Source organism: Monodelphis domestica, chromosome 5, assembly GCF_027887165.1.
Source record: "Monodelphis domestica isolate mMonDom1 chromosome 5, mMonDom1.pri, whole genome shotgun sequence".
NCBI lineage: Eukaryota > Metazoa > Chordata > Mammalia > Didelphimorphia > Didelphidae > Monodelphis > Monodelphis domestica.
The window spans coordinates 281,131,992-281,146,048 of NC_077231.1; the positions used below are offsets into that span (position 1 = coordinate 281,131,992).

The window sequence follows — 14,057 nt, forward strand, 5'->3', positions numbered from 1 at the left end:
ATAATTTGTATACTAGTTTTTGTAATGTCCTGTTTACCAGCATATTTATCTTCCCTTGATACACTTAGGGTATATGAAGGAAACAGTACTGTTGAAATTCATTAAAAATGTGCCGTTAAATACAAATTAAGCTTTAAATTCTTAAAAAGAGGTTCAATTTTCTTAAAAGTTTCTTTAAAAAAATTCAGTTTATGTTGCACCATGAAAAGAAAATATGAACTTTCTTTTGTTAAAGCCTTTAAGTAGAAAAATGACTCCTGACAAAACCTGTATTCATAAGAAATATGTCTAAGAAGTTAGAATGGTTTTAAAAATAAAATGTATAGGCCCAAAGGAATGTCATCTTTCAGAGATGTCATCTTGGGATGCCCATATTCCAGCAGTGCTACTATTACTCACAAAGCTTTTAAGAAAGTTGCCTTCAGAGCCGGATCACACAAGAAAATGTTCATGACTTGTATATATCACGTGTGTATACATTTACATATATATTTTATGTGTGTCTGTCTGATTTTTGATTCAGTAGAATATTATCCAACTCAATTATTGACCACATTCACCAGGTTTGGTTCTAAGAGATTTTGGTTATTGATTTTAAAAAATCAATAAGGCAGCAATTATAGGCAATATAGAGCCTTGTTGACTGGAAGCCCTAGTTCCATGCTCTGTTTGTGACACCTACTGGCTGTGTGATAGTAATCAAGTCATTACATTTCTATAGGGGACCATCTACCTCCCTAAGATGAAGTTATGGATCAGCTGTGGGTCAACATTGGTAAAGGAAAAACAGGGATAAACAAAAAGAAGGCTAGGCAATGAATGGTTAGACCTGTTAGGGGCTTATTTGCAGTGGTTCAGAGATGTAGTAATGAGGATATAAGTGTTAGGGTGGCAATAGTAGTGATAAAATGAAATTATAAGTTTAAAATGCTTTGCAAGGCATGAAGTTCTATATAAAGGCAAGAAAAAGGATAAGGAGGAGGAGGAGATTACTTAAAGTCCTTGGAAACCATTAGGTAAAAATAGCTAAGAAGAGGAGTCAAAGATAATTATTTAGAACATGGAAGAAAGACAAATGGTGGTGTCACAAATAGATGAATAGACATAAAAGAAGTCAGGTTAAAAAGAGGAAAAAGCTATAGGGGAAAATAAAAATATCAATTTGAGACATTTTCAATTTATAATACTGGTGGATTATTCAGGACAAGATATAGTTTTTAGTTTTCAATCAGGGTTTGGAACTCAAATAAAAGGTCAAAACTTGGGAACCATATATATATATATATATGTATATATATAACCTGTATATATGTGCATGCATATATGCGTGTGTTTGTGTGTAGACACAGAGAGAAAGATGAGTAGATGTTATTGCCAAAGTAGAATGTATATAGAAAAAAGAAGATCAAATGAAAGACCCTTTCCCACTTTGAGAACATGTAAATTAAGACAAGAAAAAGAAGTCAGCAAAGGAGATAGAATGGCTAGAGAGATAGGACAAGCGTGGTTGTCTCTAAAAAGGCAAGGGAAGAGGAAATGTTTAGTAGGATAGAATTGTCAGCTGCTATTGATTGGTATGACACTAAGCATTAGATTGGGGGAAAATAACATTGAATATGGTGATATGGAGATCATGCATGCATGAGAGTCAGGGACTCTAAATTCCTATGTCAGGGGTTGAGAGCAGCCTCTGAAGAAGTATAGGTGAAGAAGAGACTCAAGATGGAAAGTGGATATAAGGGAGAAGAAAAGGCCTTTTAACAATAATTCTTCAAGGTTTAATTGAAGTATCATCTCCTTTATGAGATCTTTAACTGTCTCCTCTAGTGCCTCCTCTCTGCAATTACCTTGTATTTGCATTGTATATATGTGATATATTCTTCTCTGTGTATGTGTTGTTTTTCTCCATGAAATATAAGCACTTTGTTAGCTGAGACTGTTTTATTTTTTTCTTGATATGCCTAACTTGTAGGAATTTAATAAATATTTTATCATGCTAATTCATTGATAGTACTGAATTAAATGGAAATTCTTTCTTTCTGGAATCCCTCGATAAAAACTTAAAAATAAGATGATAGCAGGTAATATTTGCTCAACATTATTGGGCATAAAATATCTTTCTGGACACAGTAGAGGACACAAAGTCCTCGTCTCTCAAACCTTATAATCTAATAGTGAATGTGAAGCATAATGCAGGAAAAGATAACTGTACAATGAAGAATAAGGAGTTGATCAATCAGCACTTTTTAAGCACTTACTATATGCCAAGAACTATGCAAGATAGAAAGTAAAACCACAAAACTTGACCTTGTCCTCAAGGATCTTACATTCTAATAGCTTATATTCTAACATGCATATTAGAGGGAAACTAACTTTAAAAGAGAAGGCTCAACTGCTAGGAGTGGGAGGGGGTGCCAGGAAGGCCTTCTGGGGGATTATCCTAATAAGAATTCAGGGTAGGAAGAGACCACTGGAGATAAGGAAGAAAGGATGATGAAAAAAAAATTGGATTTTAGCATCTTCTAGATATAGACAGCTATGTAATAATGATATATTATTTGTCTACATTAATAATCTACATAATATATGTGTCATATAACACATATTATATCTATATAACATTTATATTACTAATTTTTAGATCAAACAGCTAGGATAAAGAGAGGATGTCAAAATCAAGGACTTGAAAGGCAAGAAAGAATAAGGGCCCATTCAGGGGCCCAGTTTTTTTGAAGAACTACTTTCCCTCCCTATGAGAGTAGGAGAAAAAGATAGAAAACTAGCTTGGAGCCAATTATTGTGATGTCTTGAGTACCTGCCTCAAGAGTTTAAACTTTATCCTGTGGAGTTTGGGGAGTCATTAAAAGGTATATGAACAAACAAAACCAATGTAACCAAAATTAGAAGGGAAGCAACAAACTGGGAAACAATCTTCATATCAAAAACCTCTGACAAAGCTCTAATTACTCAAATTTATAAAGAGCTAAATCAATTGTACAAAAAAATCAAGCCATTCTCCAATTGAAAAATGGGCAAGGGACATAAACAGGCTGTTTTCAGCCAAAGAAATCAAAACTATTAATAAGCACATGAAAAAGTGCTCTAAATCTCTTATAATCAGAGAGATGCAAATCAAAACAACTCTGAGGTATCACCTCACACCTAGCAGATTGGCCAACATGACAGCAGAGGAAAGTAATGAATGCTGGAGGGGATGTGGCAAAGTAAGGACATTAATTCATTGTTGGTAGGGTTGTGAATTGATCCAACCATTCTGGAGGGCAATTTGGAACTATGCCCAAAGGGCACTAAAAGAATGTCTGCCCTTTGATCCAGCCATAGCACTGCTGGGTTTGTACCCCAAAGAGACAATAAGGGAAAAGACCTGTACAAGAATATTCATAGCTGCACTCTTTGTGGTGGCCAGAAATTGGAAAATGAGGGGATGCCCTTCAATTAGGGAATGGCTGAACAAATTGTGGTATATGTTGGTGATGGAATACTATTGTGCTAAAAGGAATAATAAAGTGGAGGAATTCCATGGAGACTGGAACAACATCCAGGAAGTGATGCAGAGTGAGAGGAGCAGAACCAGGAAAACATTGTACACAGAGACTGATACACTGTGGTACAATCGAACGTAATGGACTTCTCCATTAGTGTCAATACAATGTCCCTGAACAATCTGCAGGGATCTAGGAGAAAAAACAATATCCACAAGCAAAAGGCAAATTGTGGGAGTAAAAACACCGAGGAAAAGCAAGTGCTTGACTACAGGGGTTGAGGAGACATGATTGAGGAGAGACTCTAAATGAACACCCTAATGCAAATACCAACAACATGGAAATGGGTTCGAATCAAGAACACATGTGATACCCAGTTTAATCGCGCGTCGGCTATGGAAGGGGTGGTGTGAGGAGGGGGGGGAAGGAGAAAATGATCTTTGTTTCTAATGAATAATGTTTGAAAATGACCAAATAAAACAATATTTAAAAGGGAAAAAAAGGTATATGAATAGGAAAATACATGAGGAAAACCTCCTTGAAGATGAATAAAACACAGAATACATTAGAGGAAGGCAAAATTGGAAAGGGGAAGACCAAACTATTCTTATGTACTTTATGAGAGCCAGGCCTAGAGATGGAAGGTCCTAGATTCAAATCTGGCCTCAGACACTTCCCAGCTGTGTGACCCTGGGCAAGTCACTTGACCCCCATTGCCTAGCCCTTACCATTCTTCTGCCTTGGAGCCAATACACAGTATTGACTCCAATATGGGAGGTAAGGGTTTAAAAAAATAGGGGGAAGCTGGGTAGCTTGTGGATTGAGAGTCAGGCCTAGAGACAGGAGGCCTGGCTCTCAATTCAGTGAGCTACCCAGCTGCCCCCAAGTTCAGGTATGACAAGGAAAGGGGAGCTAAAAGTGAGACTATAAAGAAACAATTGATGGGACTTAATCATTGTTTGTAGGATTGTGCTGGAGATGGGAGGGAAAGTCTAGTCTTAAGAGAGAAAAGCATCTAAGTGAACTGTTCATTTCAATTTAGGTGACAGGGAGAACAATGGTGCCATTAACACAAATTATGTATGTCAAAAAGGGAGCTAATTTGAGGAAGAAGATGGTTTTGCTTGAATGTGTTGAATTTTAGTTGATAATGAACCATCAAAAGGAAACCTTTTAACAAGTGTTTGGAGAGATGGAATTGGAGTCTGGAGGAAATGAACACAAGATCATAAGAATGGATGAAATCTTCAAGGGACAGAACAGAGCGATACAAGAGATCAAAATTATGCTCTATATTTTCAAAAGAATCAGAATATTAATAAAATAGTAGATAATTAATTGTTTTTAATTTCCCAAATGGCTGTTTTAAGTTATATAAAATTCCACAGATTTTCTTTAAGTCATACAAAGATTGTTATATTATAGCAAATAATTAGATTAATGGAATTTTATTATAAGTGCATGGATTCAGTCCTTGAGTTCTGAATAGCTAAAAGTTGACAGGTAGTGACTAAATCATTTTAGTGTGAGACTTGGCCTGCTGGAATTTCTGTTCCATTCCAATTTGAATTTTATGATCAGATTCAGAGCCCTTTATATATTATGGCTTTCATTTTGCTTTTGTTGCCAGTATTTCCTCCAGGGAAGAGGGTTGTTTTCTATAAAAACTCGTTTCTTTTTAAGTATGTCTATAGAGCTGCTCCAGAGTAGAAGTTATATTAAATCTGGTTGCCTTTACTTCCAGACCTTAACAGGTCTGTCCAGTGGGATCTAAGAGAGTAATTGGAGAAAGTAGGAGGAGGGTGATATGAAAATAGAGGGACAGACTAATAATGATAACTTCTTAGCATATTGTTCAGTGGTGACAGAGTATTTATATTGGCATTTCTTTAAAATGATCAATCTTTCTAATAAGTAATTCCTCTCATGTTATAGATCTGGGAGAGCACTGTCCATTTATCATCTTTCATAAGCATAGTGTTCAATAAAATAAGATAAGCTTTTTTAAGCCTTCATAGTACCTTTTAATCAACAACAAAATGATATGTGATAATAGCTTTTTTTCCTAGCATCATTGGGGTTAAGGGAATTTCTAGGTAATTGAAGCCTAACTTATGTATAACTGATATTTTATTTTGCCTGGTTTTGAGAGAACTATTATTAAAATGTTTTTCTCCTTCCTGGTTTTGTAAAAAGAGTATAGTGGATATAGCTTAAACTTAATTATATTGAACATTAGTGCCTAAACTGACGCTGTTTTCTTGGAACCCCCAGCATTACTTTTTCATTTGTTTTTAGCTATCTTTGCTATTTTAAAGGCAATTATCCTTAGAAGTGTTTTGGTTTTGACTTGTGAAAGAATTGAAGGTGGATGGCAAGATTATTATACCAGAAACATTATTATTATATTAATATTATTATTATGGGTAAAATCAAGACAATATATATTGCTATGTGGAATAAAGGGAACCAGTGAGCTGGACCATAGCTATTTTAGCTGTCTAAAGGCTTTTTCCCCACTTACCTTAGAGTTTATTGTTTTTGGGGTTACTAAACATTAGATTCCCAGATAATTGGAATATACTATATTTATCATAAAACTGCTTTTTGAAGTTTTGGGTCAGAGTGATGAATGTAGTTGTCCTGGCAACTTTCAAAAGTAGTTCTATACTGTTAAGTAATTCGCTTACTGATTGGTTTAGGAAGTTCATGTATTACATTCAATTTTTATGTTCCCTGAATTTTTCCCACTGGCTTTACTGCCAGAAAAGTGAATTGGCTAATCAGTTATGGAAATAAAATTTCAAAAGCTTAGAGAATTGCTATATGCCCTCAGAATGGATATGTCTCAGAGACTGGCTTTTCTTCTGCTAGAGTAACCATCGCCTAAAGGTTTGGTAAACTTGTATATCATAAGATAGTTCCTCATTCAATCTGTTTTTGGTTAGACCACCTCCTCTAGTGCTATTTTAGGTAACTATGGGTAGTAGGTAACCTATTTCCTTGACTGGGATAATTACAAACTATTTAGACTGTTTAGCTGTCTGTTTAAGCCCTAGTGGTATGGTCTTGGTCAGTAAATTCTATTCAGAATAGATGGAACTTAACAGACATACTAAGAAGTAGTTCTGTTTTTATTCCCAAAGTACAAAAATTAGGTTTAAATTAAGTTAAAGTTTTTTTTTTAATTCTATATATACTTCTTTCCTCATTCCTCCCATCTAATAAATTAGATATTCACCAGGTTATAGTGTATTATTTATTTTAAATATCTTACTTTGCCACATAGAAAAAGTTATTTTGAAAGGGCAAGAGTTCAATTCTCAAATTAAAGTTCTATTTGGGGAGTGTAGTAACTTGCTTAACAAAATCTTAAGTTAAAATAGTGGAAGTCTGAAGCCCCTTATGACTTACTGCTTGAAAAAATTCTGTTACAGTAGATGGCGATTTATATCCAGTTTTGGTCTGGTGTATGTGTTGGGGGAAGTGCCTAGAGTCTAATAGCTGATTGGTGTCCAAATTTAAAAAAAAAAACTAAAGATGATGAAAATTCATAGTATATTAATTCGTTAATGCAGAAGATATAGTTAATGAGGCATACATAAAAAATTACAGTGTGGCATGCTTATAATTTAACTGCAGTATGAGTTGTTAGTTCAAATTATTTTACAGTCTACATTACCTATTGGATAGTCTTTATAGTATTTCTGCATTTTAATTAATTTCCCCCAGTTTAAAAATATTAATCTAGTTAAGGGTTCCACTCACTCACTTCAGATCTGTTAGGCAGAGTTCTAGTAGTCACTTGCAAAGAAGCCCCATATTTCTTGTGTTTAATAGATTCAGTGAGTGTATTAAAGTGAACATTTAGTCCAAGGCTATGTTTCTTGGTCTCAATTTTTTCTAATAATAAAGATTGAGCTGCACTGTTCCATATTTAAATGTAGGGGTTTAAGTATCAATCATTGTCATATGTGATTTCTCCTTTTTGTTCTTTTCCAGCCTTGTTGAAGAAAGCAAACTGATCCCAGTTCTTTTTGAAGTAATTCTGGTAAGACAAAAAATGAATATTTGAAACTCAAAAGAATGGAATGAAAAAAAATTGAAAAAATGGTCCATTAAAAATAGCATTTCACTAAGAAACCAGACACCTCCGTTCTAGCCCTAGCTCTTTCATTAACTATATAATTTCAGTCAAGTCACTTAACCTGGCTATGCCTCAGTGTCCTCATCTTTAAACTAAAGAGGTTAGACTAAAACAGAAGTTCTAAGATTAGGGTCTGTAGATCCTTCAAGAGATCCATGGATAGTTTTCTAGGGTTCTATCAACTTAGATGGGAAAAATGACATCTTTCTTTTTACTAACTTCTTGCCGAAATTTAGCATTTCTTTTAGTTGGGTGAAGGCAACAAACCATTATTCTAAGAAGGGTTCATGATGCCAAAAAAGTTCAGAATTTTTGGACCAGAAGATCTTTAAAGTCCTTTGTTGAGGGGGTATCTAGGTATGACTCAGTGGATAGAACTCCAGTCCTGGAGTCAGAAGGACCTTGATTCAAATTTGACTTCATGCACTTCCTAGCTGTGTGGACCTAGGCAAGCCATGGAACCTTTATTTGTGTAGCCTTTACCCTTTTGTCTTAGAATTGATGTTAGGACAGAAAGTAAGAGGAAGGTGGGGAGGAAGGGGGGAAGGAAAGAAGAAAGGGAACAAGGGAAAAAGGAGGAGGGAGGGTTTTTTTTCCCCCCAAGTGATTGTGTGGTGGGGTTCTGAAAGCTCTGGATTCTGATTCAGCTCCCTGGCCTTTAGTGTTGGCTCTCCACAATATTAGATGTTTAATCTAGGGCAAGTTTGTATCATCTCTTGGTGCTTCAGTTTCCTTATTTCTAAATGATAGAAAAAACCCTTATACTACTCTTTGTGTTTTTATGGGTGTACCTTTTAAATATGATGCATTATTTATGAATTATGGTGATTAAACATATAGGTCTCAAAGTCTTACTCTGTTGCCTTATCATGACCAAGAGGTGACTGGGTTTTTGAAAACTGTGCTATTAGACAATTAATCAACAAGAATTTATTAAGCTCTTAATATGTGCAAGGTTCTCTTCCAGTGGAATGAAAGCTCTGGCAGGTTCTACTATGTTGAAAAAGCTGTAAGCATTGACTCTACCAAAAGATTGTACCTACTTTCCAAAGATCAGACAAGCTAAAGAGAAATTCATCAACAGTTCGCTGACCTCTTGGTGATGAATTTTTTTTTTAATATGGCAACCCATACAACAAAAAAAAAAAAACATATTATATGGTCCTTAATCCTATCCAAAATTCTTTTGCTTTTGTACTGATGGTGCAAGAGTGTCAGGAAAAGGACCTGAAGTTGCTTGGAGCCTTATGGATTGTAGGTCACCTAGAAACATTAACTTAGATATTGACCCTCAAAAAAGAGTCCCTTTGCCAGGGACTTAGGAATGGACATAGAGCTGGAGGGATTAAATTAGATCAATCTTGACATTCCTGCTGTTTTTGAAGCAGAAGTAAAAAGGACGTTACAGCTCAACAGAGAGATGACTCACAGATCACAAATTCTCCATGGAGAGACAGATAAAGGAAATGGCTAAGTTGATTTTATCTTGCATTCAAAGACAAAAAGAAATGTCATTTCATGAAACTGTTGGTCATCATTTTTTTCAGTGCTTGTGTTCAATATTTACAAAAATGTGATCATGAAAATAATAGCAGTTTATATGTTAACATCTGTGGCAGAGAACTAAGAAGCAGAAAACCTCTGCGAAGAATTTAAGAAGTTGCTCAGAAATAGATCACCATATGCTCTGATACTTGATGGCTACCAAAGTGGTCAGAGGTGAGGTTGATGAAAAATTATGTTGGCAGTTCTGGTTCAGAAACAAGGAATAAGAGGTCAAAAAGTTGTAGATTACACAGAAATCCCAGGATTGCACATAATAAATTTTTTCTTTGAGAAAAGAATTGGAAGGTGCTAGACAAGGTGAGCACCAAATAACATAACAAAAATGAACTTAATTGCGTTTTGACAGGAAAAAACTTTATTATTCCCCTGCAAGTCATTTCTGAATCTGCCATCAACATAAGGTCGCACAAACAGCTTGTTAGAGCAAAAATCAAAATTAATAGAAAGGAAAAAAGGAGCTAAAATGAGAAAAATATGTGACATGCAATTAAGCCCTAACTTATTAAAATAATTGTTCAGGTTGAAAAAATGGGAAAGGGGTGTAGGAAAGAACACTAACACCAATTATATTATATTTCATTTGGACATTTAACTAGTATAAATCAGTTGTCATTGTGAGGGGACCAAAAGAACCAAAAACTCACCATTGTTAGCAAACACCTATCTTATTTGACAAGCAAAGAGACATAATAATCAAGTTACTTAGTTATAGTTAGTCATAGTTACTTAGAAAATAAATGCATTTTAAAAAATTTGTTGAAAAGCTCCTACAGAAGGATGCCAGAAAATTTTGGCAGAAACATGTTATAAAACAGAAGAATAACATAAGACAAAACTAGTATTAAAAAAGGAAGAAAAAATCCTACTAAGACTTAGCTAAGAAAATTATCCCAATCAAACCAAAAGAATGTCCAGAGAGCACCTAGTGATCCAAATTTTAGACTGGAGAAAAGTTCATTTATGAGGAATAACTGAAAGAGCTTAATCTACACGTGGTTCTAGCTCATGAGTGATCAAAAGCTATAACTGTCAAGAAAAAACAAATAAGATCATAAAGAAAATGTACCATTTGGATCTTATGGTTTCAGAGAGAATATGTTGAAAATTGTTGTAGTTGAGAAAATAAAACATTAATTAAAAAAGAAAATGTAATGGGAAATAGGAAGAGAGAAATTAGAAAAGAAAGTTTAGGAAAAATACCTATTTAAAAGAGCATCATGATCCTTGGGATCTGTGAAGTCTTTATTTTGGTACTTTTATACTTCCTTTTTTAGCTTATATACAGTGCTACCAAAGTCCTACTCATGTGCCTCCTCATGACTTAGAAGTGATTGAATTCTCAAAGGATTTTCAAGTGGACTACAAGTTCTGATAGATCCTGCCATATTGAACAGGCTTCGTTTAGGTCTAGCAATGGACTATGTTTGTACCATCCAGGGATCAGCAGAGGTGAATTTGTAGAAGCAAAGCATGGGAAGTTTGGCTACCAGATAATAAGTATTTTTGGCCATAAGAACTCATGAAAGCCAGTCTACTGAGGCAGAGATATTACAGGCTTCACTAATGGAAGAAGTATCCTCCTGGATAAATCATAAATATTTGAGTATATTGACTTTCTTCCAACAAGTCTGTAAGCTCCTTAGAGGAAAGGCTAAAACTTATACTTCTCTGTACTCTCTGTGTCCACTAAGGTTATTCACTGCAGTTGCATCTAACTTTTTGTGATCCCATTTGGTGTTTTCTTGGCAGAGATACTGGCGTGGTTTGCCATTTCCTCCTCCAGCTCATTTTGCAGATGTGTAAATGGAGTCAAACAGGGCAAAGTGATTTGCCCAGGGTCACAGAGCTAGTAAATGTCTGAAGCCAGATTTGAACTCAGGAGGTTGAGTCTTCCTGACTCCAGGCCTGGTACTCCATCCACTCGGCTCCAGACTCAGCAGCCTCCAAATACTACCCCAAGTACTGTCCACATTGCTGATATTCTCTGAACAGTGGTCAGCGTTTCTGCGATGCCATGTACATAGTATATATATTAGACTTTGAGCTGCTCAAGGTCCAGGATCATGGCTTTGTCTTTCTTGGTATCCCCCCAGGCTTAACATTGTGCCTGGTACAGAGCAGGCAAGTACTGATTCCTAGTTGTCAGGATGACTAGAAGACATTTAATAAATGTTTGAAAGGGTAAGGGGTGACAGGTCAGTATTTTGTCTAATAATTCTGTCTTTGGCTTCTACTCCCATTCTCCTTGATATCAGAATGAGTGGAAAAGAAGTAACCATTTTAAGATAATTGATTTAGAGGTAGAAGGGACTTTTTAAGTCACCCAGTGTAACTCTATTATTATATAAAGAGGAAACTCAGGTCCGATATCACTTGCCTAAGTTTTCTTGGGATCCAGATCCACTGGCTGTCCATTCACTTCCTTCCCTTCCCTTTTTATATAGTGCTTGTAATAGCCAACATAAACAAGTGATGTGAGGTCATTGTTTGAACTCACATTTCCAAGCTGTTGCTTGCACCCCCTCTTCTTTATCATCTAGGGCAACATCTTCTATAGAGGGGATGTAGTAGTAGTAGTCTCTCGGTAACCGAGGATGACTATTGTCTTTGTGCGTTTTTGTGCACAAAGATACTTGTGCATAAAGATTTAAGTGGAAAAGTCGGTGCACAGAGACAGCCCCACTCTCTCGACGTTGGAAGCCTGGGTCCAGTGGCACGAAAAGTCTTTACACCTTCCTCAGCTGCATTGGATGGCCGTGTTGTCTTTTGTGCTCCAACACGTCCTAAGCACTCCACAGTGCTTTGCTGCGTCGCCCTCTCAGCCGTTGAACCTTCTTATTGGTTTCTTCCGCCTGTTCCACCGAAGCAGTCTTCACATGCTGGGTGAGCAAAGCCCTGGTTCACCAGGGGTCCACGACGACACGATGGCTATCCTCACAAGGTTTAGCCAGCCTGTCGAAGCCATTGCCTGGGGTGTGGCCGCTGCCACTATGATGCAATGGTTATTGCACTAAATCTAATTTTTGTCCTGGAATTGGAGAAGCTGAACATTTCTAAGAACCCTTGGAAAAGTTTGGTCAGTTCATTTTGGGCTGATCATAAAATTCAAATGATCTCTTTTGGACCAGTGTGGTTTTTGTCCTCACTCATAGTTCCCACAACTCTAGGCAGATGTTAGAAATTACTACTGGAACTGACAGTAAAGCCTATGGTTCCTTTCACTCATCTCTTAACCACTAACCATAAAGTTTATTCTTAAACAAAGAATTCAGAATACTTGCTATTTTTAGGACTTGGAGTGTCAGCAGAAGGCTACTGGTTTTGATTAAATTAAGCAGGTCTCTGAGCATATGATATCTGCTGCTGTTTGCATGAGTTTTGCTGGATAACTATTTTAAAAAAGCAGAATCTATACAATCATTCAGAGACATGAATGATTTCTCACATTGTATCTGGAAAGTCATCAGTTTACTGACTTATGAGAAAAAAATATCGGAAAAAAATGAAAGGACCTTTTAATATTTCTGGCAGGGGAAGTTGAGTTGAAAATTAATTAGAAATGCCAAATTAGAGAGGGACAGATGATTATTGTATATTATTTTTGAATGTGCAAACTGAGCACTAGCTTTCACTGGAAGTCCAACAAGAAAACAGAATCACAATGAAGATATGCTATCTTATTGTAGTCAAAATATTATTTTTTAAACTAACTTCTTTCATCTGTCTATATTCATTTATCAGAGTCCTCATTTTGACCCACTGCCTCAGGCCAATAGCCAAGAACTCGAATAAAGGACATACTAAACTCAACTAACTTGTAGGTTCCTTCCACAAACTTTTATTAAATGAACACTGGATGCAGAATGCTGTGTTAAAGAGAAGAGTTTAGATAAGATCTAGTCCTTGCCCTCATCTAAGTTCCCACATTCTCCTAGATGCCTTTTACATTCGCCCTTAATACTCGTGCCTTCCCTCTGTGATTTTCCTATGATTTTATCCTGTCTATATCTTGTTTGTAGGTTGTTGTTTGCACATTGTCTCTCCAATGAGATAGTTTGCTCCTTGAGAGCAAGGATCATTTTTCCCTTTCTTTTTCTCTCCAGCATGGGCACACGATGGGTTCTAAATAAATGTTCGTTGATTATGCAACATGTAGTAAGTAAAGTATTAAGTTGAACAGGAGCTGCCTTTCCCATTTTATACCTACATGGTCTCCTTTGTTTAGAATACACTTAGATTGAGTCCCATAGCTTCTTGGAGGGTTCTAATATCGATTCTGCCATCATCACAATCATCTATTTCTTTCAGAATCTGCAGAGCAATTGAACAGACTCGTCTCAGAGACTGCTTAGCTCATAGGCCATCACTGCTTTCCACTGGCTGATCTGGAAGTCTAGCCAGATCCTCATTAGGCAGTAGGTAGTTTAAATATATTTTCTTTCAGAGACCCCTAACTCTTCCCTGGAGCTATTTTATTAGTAAGCAGATTGCCCACTTTTTTCTCAACTTGTTTTGGAGAGTGTTCCTTAATCCTGGAGACTGGGAATTTTCCTAAGCTTGAGTGATCTTTACCTGCTAGGGAAGGGGTGCCCAACCTCTGGGTACTTCTACAAGAGGCAATGGAAGTCAAATTTGTTGACAATAGGAAATCACTGAGGATCTGCATAAACATATGAATGATAGGACTATGCCTATGGATGGACAGAGCTATTCTGAGATGAAGGGAAGGGTAAATTAGAGGCAAGAGGACCTTCCAACTATTACAGTGATAGTTATTGCTATGTGGTAATGGGAGTCTCTTGTAGTAGGATGATGACAATGATAATAAAGAGAGAAAGACA

General features: G+C 36.2%; 1 protein-coding gene across 2 annotated transcripts in view; it reads left to right on the top strand.

Moving 5' to 3' along the window:
* Positions 1–14,057, top strand: part of ULK4 (unc-51 like kinase 4) — a 678,848-nt gene that overhangs the window by 342,875 nt on the left and 321,916 nt on the right. For both annotated transcript variants that reach the window (XM_007505056.3, XM_007505057.3), the window contains exon 31: positions 7,506–7,554. In XM_007505056.3, coding sequence (XP_007505118.1) covers positions 7,506–7,554 — 49 coding nt within the window. The remainder of the gene's footprint in view (positions 1–7,505; positions 7,555–14,057) is intronic.